General features: G+C 41.0%; 1 protein-coding gene and 1 long non-coding RNA gene across 3 annotated transcripts in view; one reads left to right on the top strand and one right to left on the bottom strand.

Annotated features, from left to right (window-relative positions):
* Nucleotides 1-122: 122 nt before the first annotated feature.
* Nucleotides 123-786, bottom strand: LOC109517678 (uncharacterized). The gene is made up of 2 exons (XR_002168590.1): nt 673-786; nt 123-247 (listed from the first exon to the last, which is right to left on the bottom strand). It is a non-coding gene; the product is annotated as an uncharacterized LOC109517678 (long non-coding RNA).
* Nucleotides 787-10,683: 9,897 nt separating this feature from the next.
* Nucleotides 10,684-13,907, top strand: part of col14a1a (collagen, type XIV, alpha 1a) — a 103,789-nt gene continuing 100,565 nt past the window's right edge. For both annotated transcript variants that reach the window (XM_019872916.1, XM_019872917.1), the window contains exons 1-2: nt 10,684-11,061; nt 13,182-13,285. In XM_019872916.1, the coding sequence (XP_019728475.1) occupies nt 13,186-13,285 (100 nt within the window). In that variant the 5' untranslated portion in view covers nt 10,684-11,061; nt 13,182-13,185. The remainder of the gene's footprint in view (nt 11,062-13,181; nt 13,286-13,907) is intronic.

Here is a 13,907-nt window from a genome sequence, read left to right as displayed (position 1 = left end):
AGAACTTGCAATGAATTAATAGATAGATAGATGGATAGATGGCCAGCCTTGCCAGGGTGTAGTATCAATGTATTCACAAGATCAATACCTCTCTGATTGTGTCAAAAAAATGATCATTATTTTCTGTGTAGGGCAGAATTTTTGATGCAGTTCTTGTATTGGCTCAGGTGTACCTAATGTAGTGTCCAGTGAGTCTACGTACAAATTAGTCCTGTTCTTAATACTCATACTCAATGCCTATTCAAGCCTAACATTTATTCCAAAGGATTTATCTGTCAACTATGTCAAGTAAAGCTACTATACTAGACTAGAGGCCACTAAAATAGTTTGTGGTAAGAGGTGACCTCTGTTTCTTGTCAATCTTTGTGACTTCGTTTAATGCAGTGGTTCTCAACCTGGGTTCGATCGAACCCCGAGGGTTCGGTGAATTGGTCTGAGGGGTTCAACGGAGCCTTTGCCTTGGAGGTTAAGACACACCCGCAGCAGATGATCACATTACATCGCTTGTTCAATCAGTGCTGCGGGAAATTGCATACTATCACTCAGTTGTCAATGAGTGACTGTCGTGATAGTACGTCGTGTGATTTTTTTTTTTTTTTGATTTTTTTAAGTACATTCCAACTATGTCGAGCCAAAAAAAAAAAAAAAAGCGGTCGGACGAATATTTACAACATGTATTCACATGAATCACGGAAAGTGATGGGAGTCAGTGTCCTATCTGCATGATTTGTCATGCCAAGTTGAGCAACTCAAAACTGAAGGAACACTTCTTGAATCCTATTTTTATTCATCACTAATGAAGGGTTCGCTGAATGTGCATATGAACTGGTTGGGTTCTGTACCTCTAACAAGGTTAAGAACCACTGCTTTAGTGTCTTCTCTACTCTAAAGGCCATTGTAGACAACTCATCTAAAAAATGCAGTGAGGAAGTACGTCATTATTTTACCAACCATAGATGACTGCTGTCAGTTTGTGTTTTTTAAAAATGCAGATTTTACAGCTTCTTTTACACATACACTTTCTTTTTTCTTTTTTCTTTTTTTTTTTGCAGTTAAGCTGCAGTTTGGATATTTTTGACACTACCTTTAACATGAAAGATGAAAAAACATGAATAAATGAATAGTGATTGACATTAGCTTACATCTGATCCGTATGGTTGATGGTTGTATCTGAGTTTTGAATTGTATTTTTTTTTTTACCCTGACTTTACCTTCACTTTTAAAGTGCTGTCTGTATAATCTAAAGTCTGACTCAGATTGATTTTATTTTTTTGCCTTAAATTTGCTGGTGGCATGGTTCACAACTGGTTAACACATCTACCTCTCTGTATAGAGGTGCAAGGTTGGAATCCGACCTTGCGGCCTTCCTGCGTGGAGTTTGCATGTTCTCCCCATGCCTGCTTGGGTTTTCTTCAGGTATTCCCAATTCCTCCCATATTCCAAAAACATGCACGAGAGGTTAATTGAACACTCAAGATTGTTCTTTAGTGTGTGCCCCACGATTGGCTGGCAACCAGTTCAGGGTGCACCCCACCTACTCCAACACGCCCGCTACCCTCGTAAGGATAAGTGGTTTGGAACATGGATGGATGGATGGACTTGTTTTGCTACTCCTCACATGCGTGTTGCATACAAAATGTCATTTGGTCATGCTGTAGTGGCTGTCGTGCTTCGTTTGAAAGGACAATCAGTGTTTTACAGTCACCTTTAACTCGAACTAGGGCTGATGGCCAAATGCATTTCTATTGATGGCATTCTGTTGACACATACACAGTTCAACTCTAAAAGGGACGATGATATTTTCAGCAGTTACTTTTGACATATACTTTGCAGTCAGAGAGTGACTTTTCTGCTTTTCAAGTGACTATTAAGCTCTATCTGTTATATGAATGAACTGTAGTTACAGTCAATGCAGATATTTTACTGAGAAAAATGTTGAGTGTGAAATAAACGCATTTTGTGTTACTGGGAATGTTGTTCACACCACAATACATTTTGGGATCATATGTGTCTAATTTTGCTTCTTTTACCACCTCTTGCAGAAGTCAAGTGCACTACAACTTTGAAAAGGACACTGTATGAATTTGTACCATTTGTTGAAACCAGAAAAGTGGATTTCTTCATTTTAAGGGCTCCAAATCTGAAGAATCTGAATCTGAAAATGCGTCTGTGCCAAGATCTAATGATGGTAATGTTCGATTCTCCTATTACTAAAAGGGAAGTGTTTATTTTAGGTGTAGAGTGTCCATCCTTAAATTCTGAAAGCATGTACCCGGTATTACTTTCTATGTATTTATTTATTTGAACAAAAATGATCAGTTAAGCAGAGACTTTACTTGGATAATAATAGTAAAATTGGTGGTGCCGTCTGCATATCCAGGTCATATTTTGTTGACTTTATTTAGTTACATTGGTATGTCACACACGTGTACTTAATGTTGTGACCAGTGATTATTTCTTGCAATATTCATGCAAAGATATAAATGATAATTTGAGACTCACCATTGAAAACTTTCCCTTCCATTTCAGTGTTTCACCTCTATGATATATTCTAACCCTATGAGTCCATTTCGATTGCATGCATGTATGTTAAACTGCCCCACATCATGAGAGGAGGCATTTACCAAAACAAAAATGATGCCAGAATCTCAAACATCATTAAACGGCACCTAAATGAGGCCGTGAATCACTGTAGCACAAAGCTACCAGCAGATGGCATTGTTGTACCGAAAATTGTGCGATGTTTTCAACTCGGAAGATGGCCTCTCGTTAGTCCCGCTTGAGAGAAGTGTCGGGAAAATAAACGTTCAGTAGTCCAGTCCCGTCACTGACGGTGGTTCACTTGCCCGACTCTCATGCAGACAGTGCGTGATGGGGTAAATGGTCATCTAGATGTGCCCTGTCACTAACTGATAACCGGCCAAGGGTTTACCCTGCCTCTCGACCAAAGTTTACTGGGAAAGGCTCCAAATGAGTGCAAGCACTGTAATAGAAACGGATGGATGGATGGCAGTGCATATTGTTGTTTTGCAAGAAAGCAAAACAACCGTCACATTTTGTAAGGACATCGCTTTCCCGCTATGACCAAGAACAAACTCTAGGAGTTGATTGACTGAAATGTCTTTAAACTGTGATTACAGTGCTGGGATTGTCTTCTGTCCACTACTTCCTTTGACTAACAGGACAAGTACCGGCAAGCGCAAATGTCACCTACTCTACACTACTTTGGCTCTTGTGTGGTTGTAACTTAGCTTGATTCACTTCCATAAATGCAGACGCAGGTGTGGAGTGTTCTTGTTTCCCAGCCCTTAATGACATCCAAGTTGATGGATGTACTTGCATTGCACCACTGAAAATCTTATTGCAGTCATCCATATTGCTGGCTTTGAAATATTGAGCATATTTCTTCCCTCAGATATTACACAAATAATTATATAATATTCTGTAAAATTGTAAACAGATATAGAGATCCACTTTAAACATCAGTGTCAGGATCCAATTAGACGTTCAAAATATTTGTCGCAATGGGGCAATAAGTTCGCTTCATTTAAAATTCACATTGTGGCATTTCTTTGCATACCAACAATCCAATCCAATTTCATCATTTTCTAGTTCTTGCGATCAATATCAGCAAAGGCCCGATTTTCGGATGCTGCTGAAAGATTTATCCTCAAGCGACCTGACCACACACGAGGATTCGAGATGCAAACTATTGAACAGGTTGAACATTTTCGATTGCCAGTCCAACCGTGTTGTGAGCAGGTCGGGGAGGAAAAACACTTACGAAACCACAGGAAAATCAGTCCAGATCGTCTTTCGCTGACGTGAATATCAGTCTTTTGCTCGCCTGATCACAAAGGAAGGATAATGGCCCTAATTGCTGCCATATATTTAGTGCGCTTTAGACCCAGTGCGATACTGCCTTTGTTGCGACTCTGACATCACTGCTAAAGGCGAAATTTTGGCATGCTCTGCCAGGTGCATTTGTACAGAACAGCTTCGTTTGAATAAACAAGGACAAATCCAGGCTTTAGCAGGCAAGGTAAAAAAAAGGATAGACAGTGTTTGGGTTTAAATTAGTGATACACATCTCAATACACTTCCAATGATACAATGCAGTGAAGATATTTTCCGATCTCCTCATGATGCTCCAATATCAGGTTTGACAGAGTGTGATATGAATAAAAGTTGGGATACTTCTCTCAACAGTTTTCATGCAACAGAGGAGTGGAGCTTGGAACAGCTGTAGCAGAAACCAAAGTTTGCTGCCAGTTTAGTTAACAGCATGCATGAGAGTCTTCCAAATGATCCAAAATGTAGCCAAATGCTTACTGCAGGCATGGCACCTGTGCATTTTTTGCAATCAGCAATGTGAGATTTTGGTTGGATCATTTGAGAGGAAGCAGGGTGAAGCGGCCATAAAGAATTCAGTTCTTTGCGACCCTTGATTGTAATGTCTACATTTATAGGCCATAAGTCATTTGGGCATCATTTGCCAATGATCATTTTCCCATTCTGAGTCGACGTATTGCTGTCATAAAATGTTCATATTTTAGATTAACGGCTACATCCACAAGACAAAACGACTGGTGGTGATATGAACTTTTCGTGTAATTGTTTATCCGATCGATTATTCGGGGAATCGCTTGTCCCCGTACAGCCTCCATACTAAAAAAAAAAAATGACCGAGCAGTGACTGTCATGCTCGCCCGGTCCTGATTGGTTTTTCTTACCCATTTCCCACAATGAGCACATCCCGTTACACTCGCAGTCAATCACTCTTTTTGCCATGCAGATCTGGTTTGGAGCAAGTTATGCAAAATTGGCCTCATGAAAGAAGCTTGAACACGCATGAGACAAGTTTATCTGTGTTCAACGATTTAGTTTTTTGATCATGTTTTCCTCCCCGTTTAAATAGTGTTCGACATAACTGATGAGGCCGTTTAGCTTGTTCGACGTGAGCTACACTAGTTTGTAAGAACGACAGAAGCATTTCAGTAAACAGCCACATTCACAAGCATCATTTGCCAAATAAATGCAATACAGTGCGGAGTCTACAAACACCAAAGAATGCTGTCTAACTTGCGATGGTAGAGTGATTACATTAGCTAATAAGTTAAAAAAAAAAAAAAAAAAACTTTTTCCGACCGTTGTCATGCATGTTCATTGCCGTGTCTCAAAGCGACCCCAACTCTGCTTTCAGTCATGAACTAAAACTTTAATTTCTACTATTTAAATAACAAAAACAATGGCTATAATTCCTTGATTGATAATTTGTTGCTGCAACAAATGTCACTGCAGAAACATGCTACATTTGTTCCAGATTCTGCTAAAATTATGAAAAAAATAATGATAATGGAAAAATAGTTTCAAGACATACATTTTTGTTTCGACCAATTTTTGTGGTCCACGCAACAAAGTTGTTCGACTTTTTTTTCCCCAGGTGCACCGTTTTCCCCCTCACATTCCAAAAACATGCATGGCAGGCTTATTGAACCCTCCAAATTGTCCCTCGGTGTGAGTGTGAGTGCAGATGGTTGTTCATCTCTGTGTGCCCTGCGATTGTCTGGCGACTGGTTCAGGGTGTCCCCCGCCTTCTGCCCGAAGACAGCTGGGATAGGCTCCAGCATGCCCCGCGACCCTTGTGAGGATAAGCGGATCAGAAAATGGATGGATGGATGGATGGATGGATGGATGTGTCCATACCATGACAGTTCCCATTGGAAATGGTAACTTATACCTCAACAGGGCAGCACTCTGGAAATGACAGTTTAGGCTGCAGATAACTAGGTGACTAATAATTGTGACCAGTCACACTAATCACTAGGCTGTGGTCACTTCAGGCCCTCATATTAACCTGCTGCTTGTTATTACCACTCCAACTGAGTGTGTGTGCCTGAGTGTCCATGTGCATGTCCATATGTATATGTCAACTGCCTGGTGGCCTGGGTAGTTCTTGGACTGAGACAAGAAGGCTTTCTTCAGTTTTCGAGGTACGAACCAACTCAGCCAGTCTAGTACATCGTAGCTGTAAATAAGAAGCAAAGTTCCATTGTGCGCATGGGCCGGGGGCATTTGTGAAGGACACCAGTCATAGCAGCAGCAGCATTTCATAGCGGAGTGACCAGATGGAAGCCATTTCTCAGTGAAGCACACATGACAGCCCCCTGGGAGTTAGCCAAAAGCCACCACCATGAATCACTGACCATGAAGCTCAAATCCATCCATCTGATGGGATGAATATTGAACTGCTTGGCCAAATTTCCCAACAATGTGTGCAGAGAATCCCAAACTCTGAGCCTTCTCACATTAATAGCTTGGTTACGGACAACACTTTATGCTACCATTATAATCATGCTGTGAGGATTTCTGGTAACGTGCTGTAGGATGTGAGGCAAGAAAGATGGATGTAGAAAAATATGGAGGAATTCTGAGTGAATACTCCACCCCGAGAGGGAAGAATACAATTCAACGACCATACACGGTTGTAGAAGCACAGATCTCCACCAAGGCTGATCAATCCACTCTGCATGGCGTACATTTTAGGATTAAGAATTATGTGCTATTTACTACGAAATTGGAGAATAATTTGGATCTGTTCACATTTTGTGTGTGTGTGTGTGTGTGTGTGTGTGTGTGTGTGTGTGTGTGTGTGTGTGTGTTTTGTATTAAACAACCCAGAAAGTTGGGTAGCAGGTAGGTCCAATTTCTGAACAAAATTGGGTTATTCTTGATCCAGCAGTTTTAAGAATGTAGATACCTGTATGTATCTGTAGAATGTACTTATTTTTGTCATATTTATTAATGTTAAACAATTAATATCAAACAATCAAAAAAACATGGACGTTCTCATACGGCGTTTTAAAAAGTGCAAATGCTGATATCTGGATCAAACCAAAATATGTTGGGCTCTTCCTTGGTCATACACAAACGATCCTCAACTTTTTGTGGGAATTTATTCAACAGATTTTGCATGATCCTTCTTACTTAACAAACCGAAGAATCCGATGCAGAAGTAATAAACCTCAGAGGAGGCTTTCAGGAAACTGAAAGAGTCGCCGTGGCCCATCATGCAACACTGCACAGATGTGAAAATTGCCCTGCACTGGCACTCCCCATCCGGTTTGGCTAAGTACTGGTGACCTACTGTAAGGAGTTTTAGAAACTTCCAAAATAAACAAGCTTGAAAGTCATACAGATTAAATCGACCCAGTTGCTTCCAAAAGTGTGCCTTGGGTTAAAAATAAACACTCTTGTAACAATCCCATTGTTTATTTATGCAATTACTTGAGATTCTTATTTGGCCAAAATGTAGAAACAGCGTTTACTTCTTCTACTAGAATTGGATGAAAACCTGCATTAAGGTCACATAAAAACAAACAAACAAACAAACAAACAAACAAACAAAAAACTTAGTAAGGTTCCCTATAGTTAAAATCCCTATCACGTGAATTCACACATTTGTTTGTAAATATATAATACATGTCTTTATTTTTAAGTTACTGTCATTTCTGAAAACATGGAAATACTTGAAGCCTCATTTTGATATACTTGGACATTTATTTAATCGTTCAAGTTTGGCAGGGTCGTTAACAACACTGTGGTCAGATTAACATTTATTTTCACTTAACAGGATCTTTAAGAATATGATACATGATGTATGCCCAGGGAATACGAAATAGCAGAGTGACAATTTATCACCCGGGACAAGAGTAAATGAGGAAATAGTGTGAGAAGAAGCTTAACGTTTCAAAAAGTTGCATTTACTTTGAAGAAAAGAACATTTCTCTAAACCTTTTCAGACTCAAAGCAAATGCAATTGTCACACTTTTCCATCCATTTTCAGCATAGACGCACAAATACTGAGTTCATTTTGAGATATTGCCAATCCCGTCATCATGTTTTGAGGCACACAGAAGCATTCGGTGTGTATTTGGGACTACAATTCTACCTGCATGAAGCAAGACCGAGAGTTGTTCTACAGCAATTCAGGGGTCACAAACTTTTCTGAATATCACAGATGGACCACATGGAGCTGAGCAGAATGACCTGCTGCTCAACTCTACCTACCACGTGACTAATGATTTTATTCATCAGAGCCTTGGGATGGGAAAGGACAGTGACATTGAAGAGGTAGACAGAAGGAGGGTACAGAGGTGAGAAAGGATAAGAACATTAAAAGAGACACTAATCAAATAAGACGAAACCGAAACCAAAGAATCAAAAAGAAACGCTGTTTTTCATCACTCTGCTATAATGCCACAAACTTGACACGTGAGCCCCCCCCCCCCACCTGCAGCATTCATTCAGTTTCTGTGTTTTGTTTAATCAATATAGACACGGTTGCTCGTCTGGAGTCTACTTATAATGAGCACAGAATTGTGTGCAACTTTGATTTGCTCCTTCGTTTGTTCTTTAAGTCATTAACTGGACAAAAGGAATTGAACAATAACAGAGTTTCCCCCCTCAAAAAAAGGTTTAATGCAGTTATCCTCACCACGCCGAGTTGACTAATTTATTCTGCAATCTCAATTTGGACCTGAAGGGGCAGCAATGAGCTACAAGTGCCCAGGATGAGTTGATGAAGAACTAAAAAAAGATGAGTGGTATTGTCCTGATTTTTTTCAATGGTCTGTGATTTATCTAGTGCAAAGGATTAGTTGGATGTATGAAAAACGTATATTGTAAAAAAAAAAAAATAAGTATGACTTAAAGACAGCAATTTTGTACCTTCAATTTGTTTTTAGGTTTGCTGCGTGTATGCAAACAACAGCTGAGGAAGTGAGCACAACTGGGAAAGGAGGAGGTTGAGGGGAACAACACAAGGGAAAGGCATCGTTATCCACTTTATTTTGGTGTTTATGACATCTGGACAGTTGTTTTGACTGAGTCATGAATGAGTGCATGTGTGTGTGTGTGTGTGTGTGTGTGTGTGTGTGTGTGTGTGTGTGTGTGTGTGTGTGGTGCCTCAGGGACACACCTGTTGTGTGTGCAGCTATTTGGGCTTTCAAGCCATCCAGAGGGACATTTGACCAGACCGGCCTCAGTTTCCCATGACTCCCTCAAGCCTGAGGGTGAGCCACACAGCACAGTGAGTGTTTAAAAAGGACACATTTTGTCCCTTTCTGATTGGATTTTGCCTGGGGACAAAAAAGGACTCTTCAATTTAACTGTGCTTGTGTGTGTGTGTGTGTGTGTGTGTGTGTGTGTGTTGTTTTTCTGAAGTATCATCATACCTGTCAACTCATACGGTTTGGCCATATTTCATACGGATTTTGTGGTGAATCTTACATATATGGCCATATCGCACAAATCATACGGATTCTGAAAATTTCGTTTTTGTTTTTTTTTTTCCCCCCCTAACAGGTAGTTCCGTTTGCTTTTGCCCAGAATGGTGCTAGTCTACTCGAATGCTTTCATTTCCGGTCACTTTCCAGTAAATCACGTGGTTCCTAGTTGAAAACAGCAGAGTATTCATTGCATACTTCGGTAGTGTACAAGCAAGTTCTACAAGGAAACAAATATATCATTCATATTTCGTGGGTTTTTTGCTGCCGTTATTTTGACATATAAAATGCTTTGGTATGTTATAAGGATTTTTTGCTCTTTATAAGGATTTTTTTGGTAGTTTATACAGGTTGGCGCTCCGAAAAGTTGACAGGTATGTATCATCACAAGCTAGAATAGCATTTAGAATCTCAGCATTTACCCTGCTAAACAGGAACTTGATTTTTTTATATATATATATATATATATATATATATATATATATATAACTTTCATTCAGTTTGTACAGGACACTTAGACCTTATGCTAATCAGTGGAAACCACATCTTGGGTTTAGTGCAGTGTTGCTTTTGACAGGCAATTGAGTTTTAGCCTTAATTTTTGTCATGATTCGGTTTGGGACCAACAGGTGGCACTGTAGGGCTCCTCCTGCAGCTGCACACCTGTTGGTCATTATGTAATTAGTTCTATAAAAGGACTCCCGTCTGACCACTTATTGTCGGGGCGTTGTTGTTTGTTTGCTTCTGTCATGTTAGTTGCTGTCGGTTTCTGTTGGTTTGTGTTTATTTTTTTTTTTTGCTTATGCCATGGTTTTGTTTGATACTTTGGATTCGTTTTGTTTTCCAGACTTTGTGTGTTCTGGATTTTGTTTCCTTCGTATTTTAATACAATTCTTCAAGTACAATCTTCTCCTCCCTCCCACCTGCTTTTTGGGGTCCACCACCACCTCGCACCATGACAATTTTAGTCTTGGAATGGAATTGAGTAATTCCCCATGGAACACCTGTTGAACATCTAGTAATTGTGAATTGCTGCTTTAAATTAATTCAATTGTCATTATCTGTAAAATTCCGAACATAAATTCATGGTGAAGAACTGTTCTGGAACAGATTATGTACCTATCATTATTACATGTAGGTTTTTAATGAAATAAAGTTTATGTTTGAACGTTTCCAGGGCAAACCCATCAAAAATGCACATATGCCTCTGGACCTCAGTTGAATTATGCATATGCCCAAACGCAGGATATCAGTTATACTAAGAAGGCGATGTCTTTAACGTTTAATGCACTTGCAAATTCCAATTAGTATTTTCTCGCCTTGACCGGTGAAATTAAATGCAGTGACCTAGCTAACCCCTGAGCGCAGGTTCCGGATATGATCCCGACCACGGGGGTCGATTGGTGACCCCGGTAGGCTGCAACCTGCAGGATAAGCACGAGTTCTTTTGCGCAGCTGCACTGCGTGGCTCCACTGTACAATGGTCGTGCGTATACGTGCGTTTATGTGTGTGTATGTGTGTGTGCGTGTGTGATGAGACGTAGTGAGGGTTGGGACAGGAAGGATTAGCCGTAGGGAGGGATGACTGAATAACGAGGAGCGAAACACCCACCCATCCACTCCCCGACTCCCGACCGAGCGAGCGAGCCGTAGCCGTAGAGAAGGAAAGGTGAAGGAGACGGGGAGAAGAATCCTTTCGGGACGCGGCTGCGGTCGTTTCGGATTTCTCTTTTTGGAGGAGAAAAGAGGACGCTCTCAATATATGACTGGAGAGGTATGAAATGCGATTTCATTCAGTGTGCGTGCATGTGCGTGACGGTGGGAGCGGGTCTCAGGTGCGTGGGGTTGCAGGTACAGTAGTAATTTGAATGGGTTTGCCGCAAATACAAAAAAAAGAGCTTAAAGTCAGACAAAGTGGGATGTATACTCAATCTTCCCTATACCTATGAGAGAAAACATGTTCCTATCTCGTGAAACGCTTGAAGCTGACCGGCATCGTCTGAGAAGGGGTTTTTGGCTCGGCTTAGAGCTCCACATGCCACAATCCAATCTTGACACAACTTTGTTACAAGTGCTGTTTTATTCATTGAGCTGCAGGAGAGCGGGTGTCCCCGGGTGGGAAAGATTCCTCTGCCCTCCTCTTGCGTGCGTAATAATGAGCATCAGTCAAGAGGTGAGAGGCAGACGAGGTGAGGGGGAACAAAAAGTGCAGAAAGAAGAGAGGAGAAAGGATGGACAGTGGCACTCACACTGTGTTCCCTATTTGAGGTGTCAGTCAAACTTGGGCGGTATTTTTTCTCCATCGTTTGACCTTTGTTCATTTGTCACGTTACCGAATTCCTTCCTTAGTCCCATTTTCTTCAATAATCCAAACATTTTTGATTGCCACTTTGGCCAAAAACAGAAACTGAAGTGCTATAGTTTAATATACCGAAAAGAACATTGTACACATGTGTAACTGTTTAATAAACTACTCAAAGTAAAAGTGAAAATCTTGCTTAAATTTAGAGGGAAAGTACCTTCAGATGTTGAATTGACGCCCAGAGGGTTGTTAACAGGGCATTCCAAAATCAAGGTTCCAAGATTCCCCGGTTGCTAACCCTAACCCCCTACATCAGTGGTTCTTAACCTTGTTAGAGGTAACGAACCCAACCAATTCATATGCACATTCACCGAACCCTTCATTAGGGAAAAATAAAAATATGATTCAAGAAGTGTTCCTTCAGTTTTGAGTTGCTCAACTTGGCATGACAAATCATACAGATAGGACCCTGAGTCCCATCACGTTCTGTGATGCATGTGAATCCATGTTGTACATATTAGTTTGACCACTTTCTGTGTTTGCTCGACATAATTATCATATATTAAAACATTCTAAAAAAGAAAATCACACCACGTACTATCACGACAGTCACACTGTGACTACTGAGCAAACTAAATTTCCCGTAGCACTGATTGGACAAGCAATGTAAAGTGATTATCTGCAGCCAGTGATGGCCAAGCGGGCGTGTCATAGCTAATTGACATGTTGAGTCAGGTGTGCCTTAACCTCCATGGCAGAGGCTCCGTCGAACCCCTGAGACCCATTCACCGAACCACTAGGGTTCGATTGAACCCAGGTTAAGAACCACTGCCCTACATCATTCATTCAGAAGAGTAGTGCATGAATGGAAATTGTGCATGTACTGTATAACTATCAACTTTTATGACCCCACTGTCGCGTTTGTGAAAGTTGAAAGGTCTCTTCTCCATATTCAAATCTGGTGGTACGATTTATAATTCAGTTTCGGGAGACTAAGGAGGTTATGGACACTGATAAATAATCCCTTGTTTATTTCTAGCAGATAAATTAGTCAAATGAAAGGCTGGTTTGTTAATTTTTTACTCTGTGACTCAAAATCAAAATTTTTTTTCCAATTCAAGTAATTTATATTCTCCCATTGACTGAATAACTTTACTTCTCTGTCATCAAACCTAAAATTTGTTATTGAAGGTCAAAGACCATCTACTCTTCTGTTCGGTATGGTTCTCTTCTCTTCTCTATGAATCCAAATCTCTTCTTCTCTCCACTCTTTTCATTGACGCTTCTCCTCTCCAACAAAGTCCTTCACTGTTTCGGCCTCCTCCGTGTGGGCGTGAAGCTCGATCCCTGTTCTGTGGCCAGTCTAGACTGCCCAACAACTGCTGTGTAATTGTCTCCAAGTGGACGATATATGGGGTTAACTGATTCCAGATCTGCCCCTTGGGGCTGTGTCGGGGGCAGGGTGACAAGGTGGGTCTTCATGACCTCCGGAGCTTCCCGACAGCTGAATGACATTCCTCAATTTTGTCACTGGGTGTCTTGTCTCAGTCAGCATTTAATCTTTGGCTCAAACTCTCTTCATCTTCTTTCAGGTCCATGTCGCTGGTTGTGAGGATGTTTTCTCAGAGCTGTCTGTGGGCTCCGCTGGTGTTACTGGCTGTCATTTCCCATTTTCCCAGTAAAGGACAGGATCAAGGTAAGTTCTCCTAACTATTCTATGTTCTGCACTCTATGTGTATCGCTTTTAAAAACACTCCTCTGCTTCTTCCATCCCCTCTAAGCTTTCTTAGCTTTCCGAGCTCCATTCCCTAACTCTTCTGTTTCCCTTAACTCCTCCTCAGTCAACTTTTTTTCATCACTTCTCCTTCTACATTCTCTCTGATGGAAAGGCTGAGTCCAATCAGATGACATGGCACGTACGCTGATGCTATCATCTCTATCAGGGTACCATTTCAGCTCGGCATCGCGACACTGCTTGCCACCTGGCTGCAGATGCCGCCACGCTTCAAAGTGGTTTTTAATAAATGTGGTGTAAAAGCGCGCTTCAGGCTGGGGTGATTTGCTACGTGATGTGCCGCACAACTTACACTATATTACGCTTCAGTGTGCCTTGCAATCAGCTGCACCTCAGCAAACGGGATTAAATCAGACGGTCTCATCGCAAAAGTGAGCTGTCCTCCTTGTGCTGGCGAATGACTGAAATACGTAGATTGATGTGCATGGTCATGACCATTGTCTAACGCAATTTGTGTTTACTTCAATCTTAAATACCACAGTTTGGTAAGTATAAGACACCCCCTTATATAGTACACCCCCAA

The sequence above is a fragment of the Hippocampus comes genome, unplaced genomic scaffold (assembly GCF_001891065.2).
Source record: "Hippocampus comes isolate QL1 unplaced genomic scaffold, H_comes_QL1_v1.1 scaffold242, whole genome shotgun sequence".
Lineage (NCBI taxonomy): Eukaryota > Metazoa > Chordata > Actinopteri > Syngnathiformes > Syngnathidae > Hippocampus > Hippocampus comes.
The sequence above is the reverse complement of the archived record's forward strand: the minus strand, read 5'-3'. Positions and strand labels throughout refer to the sequence as shown.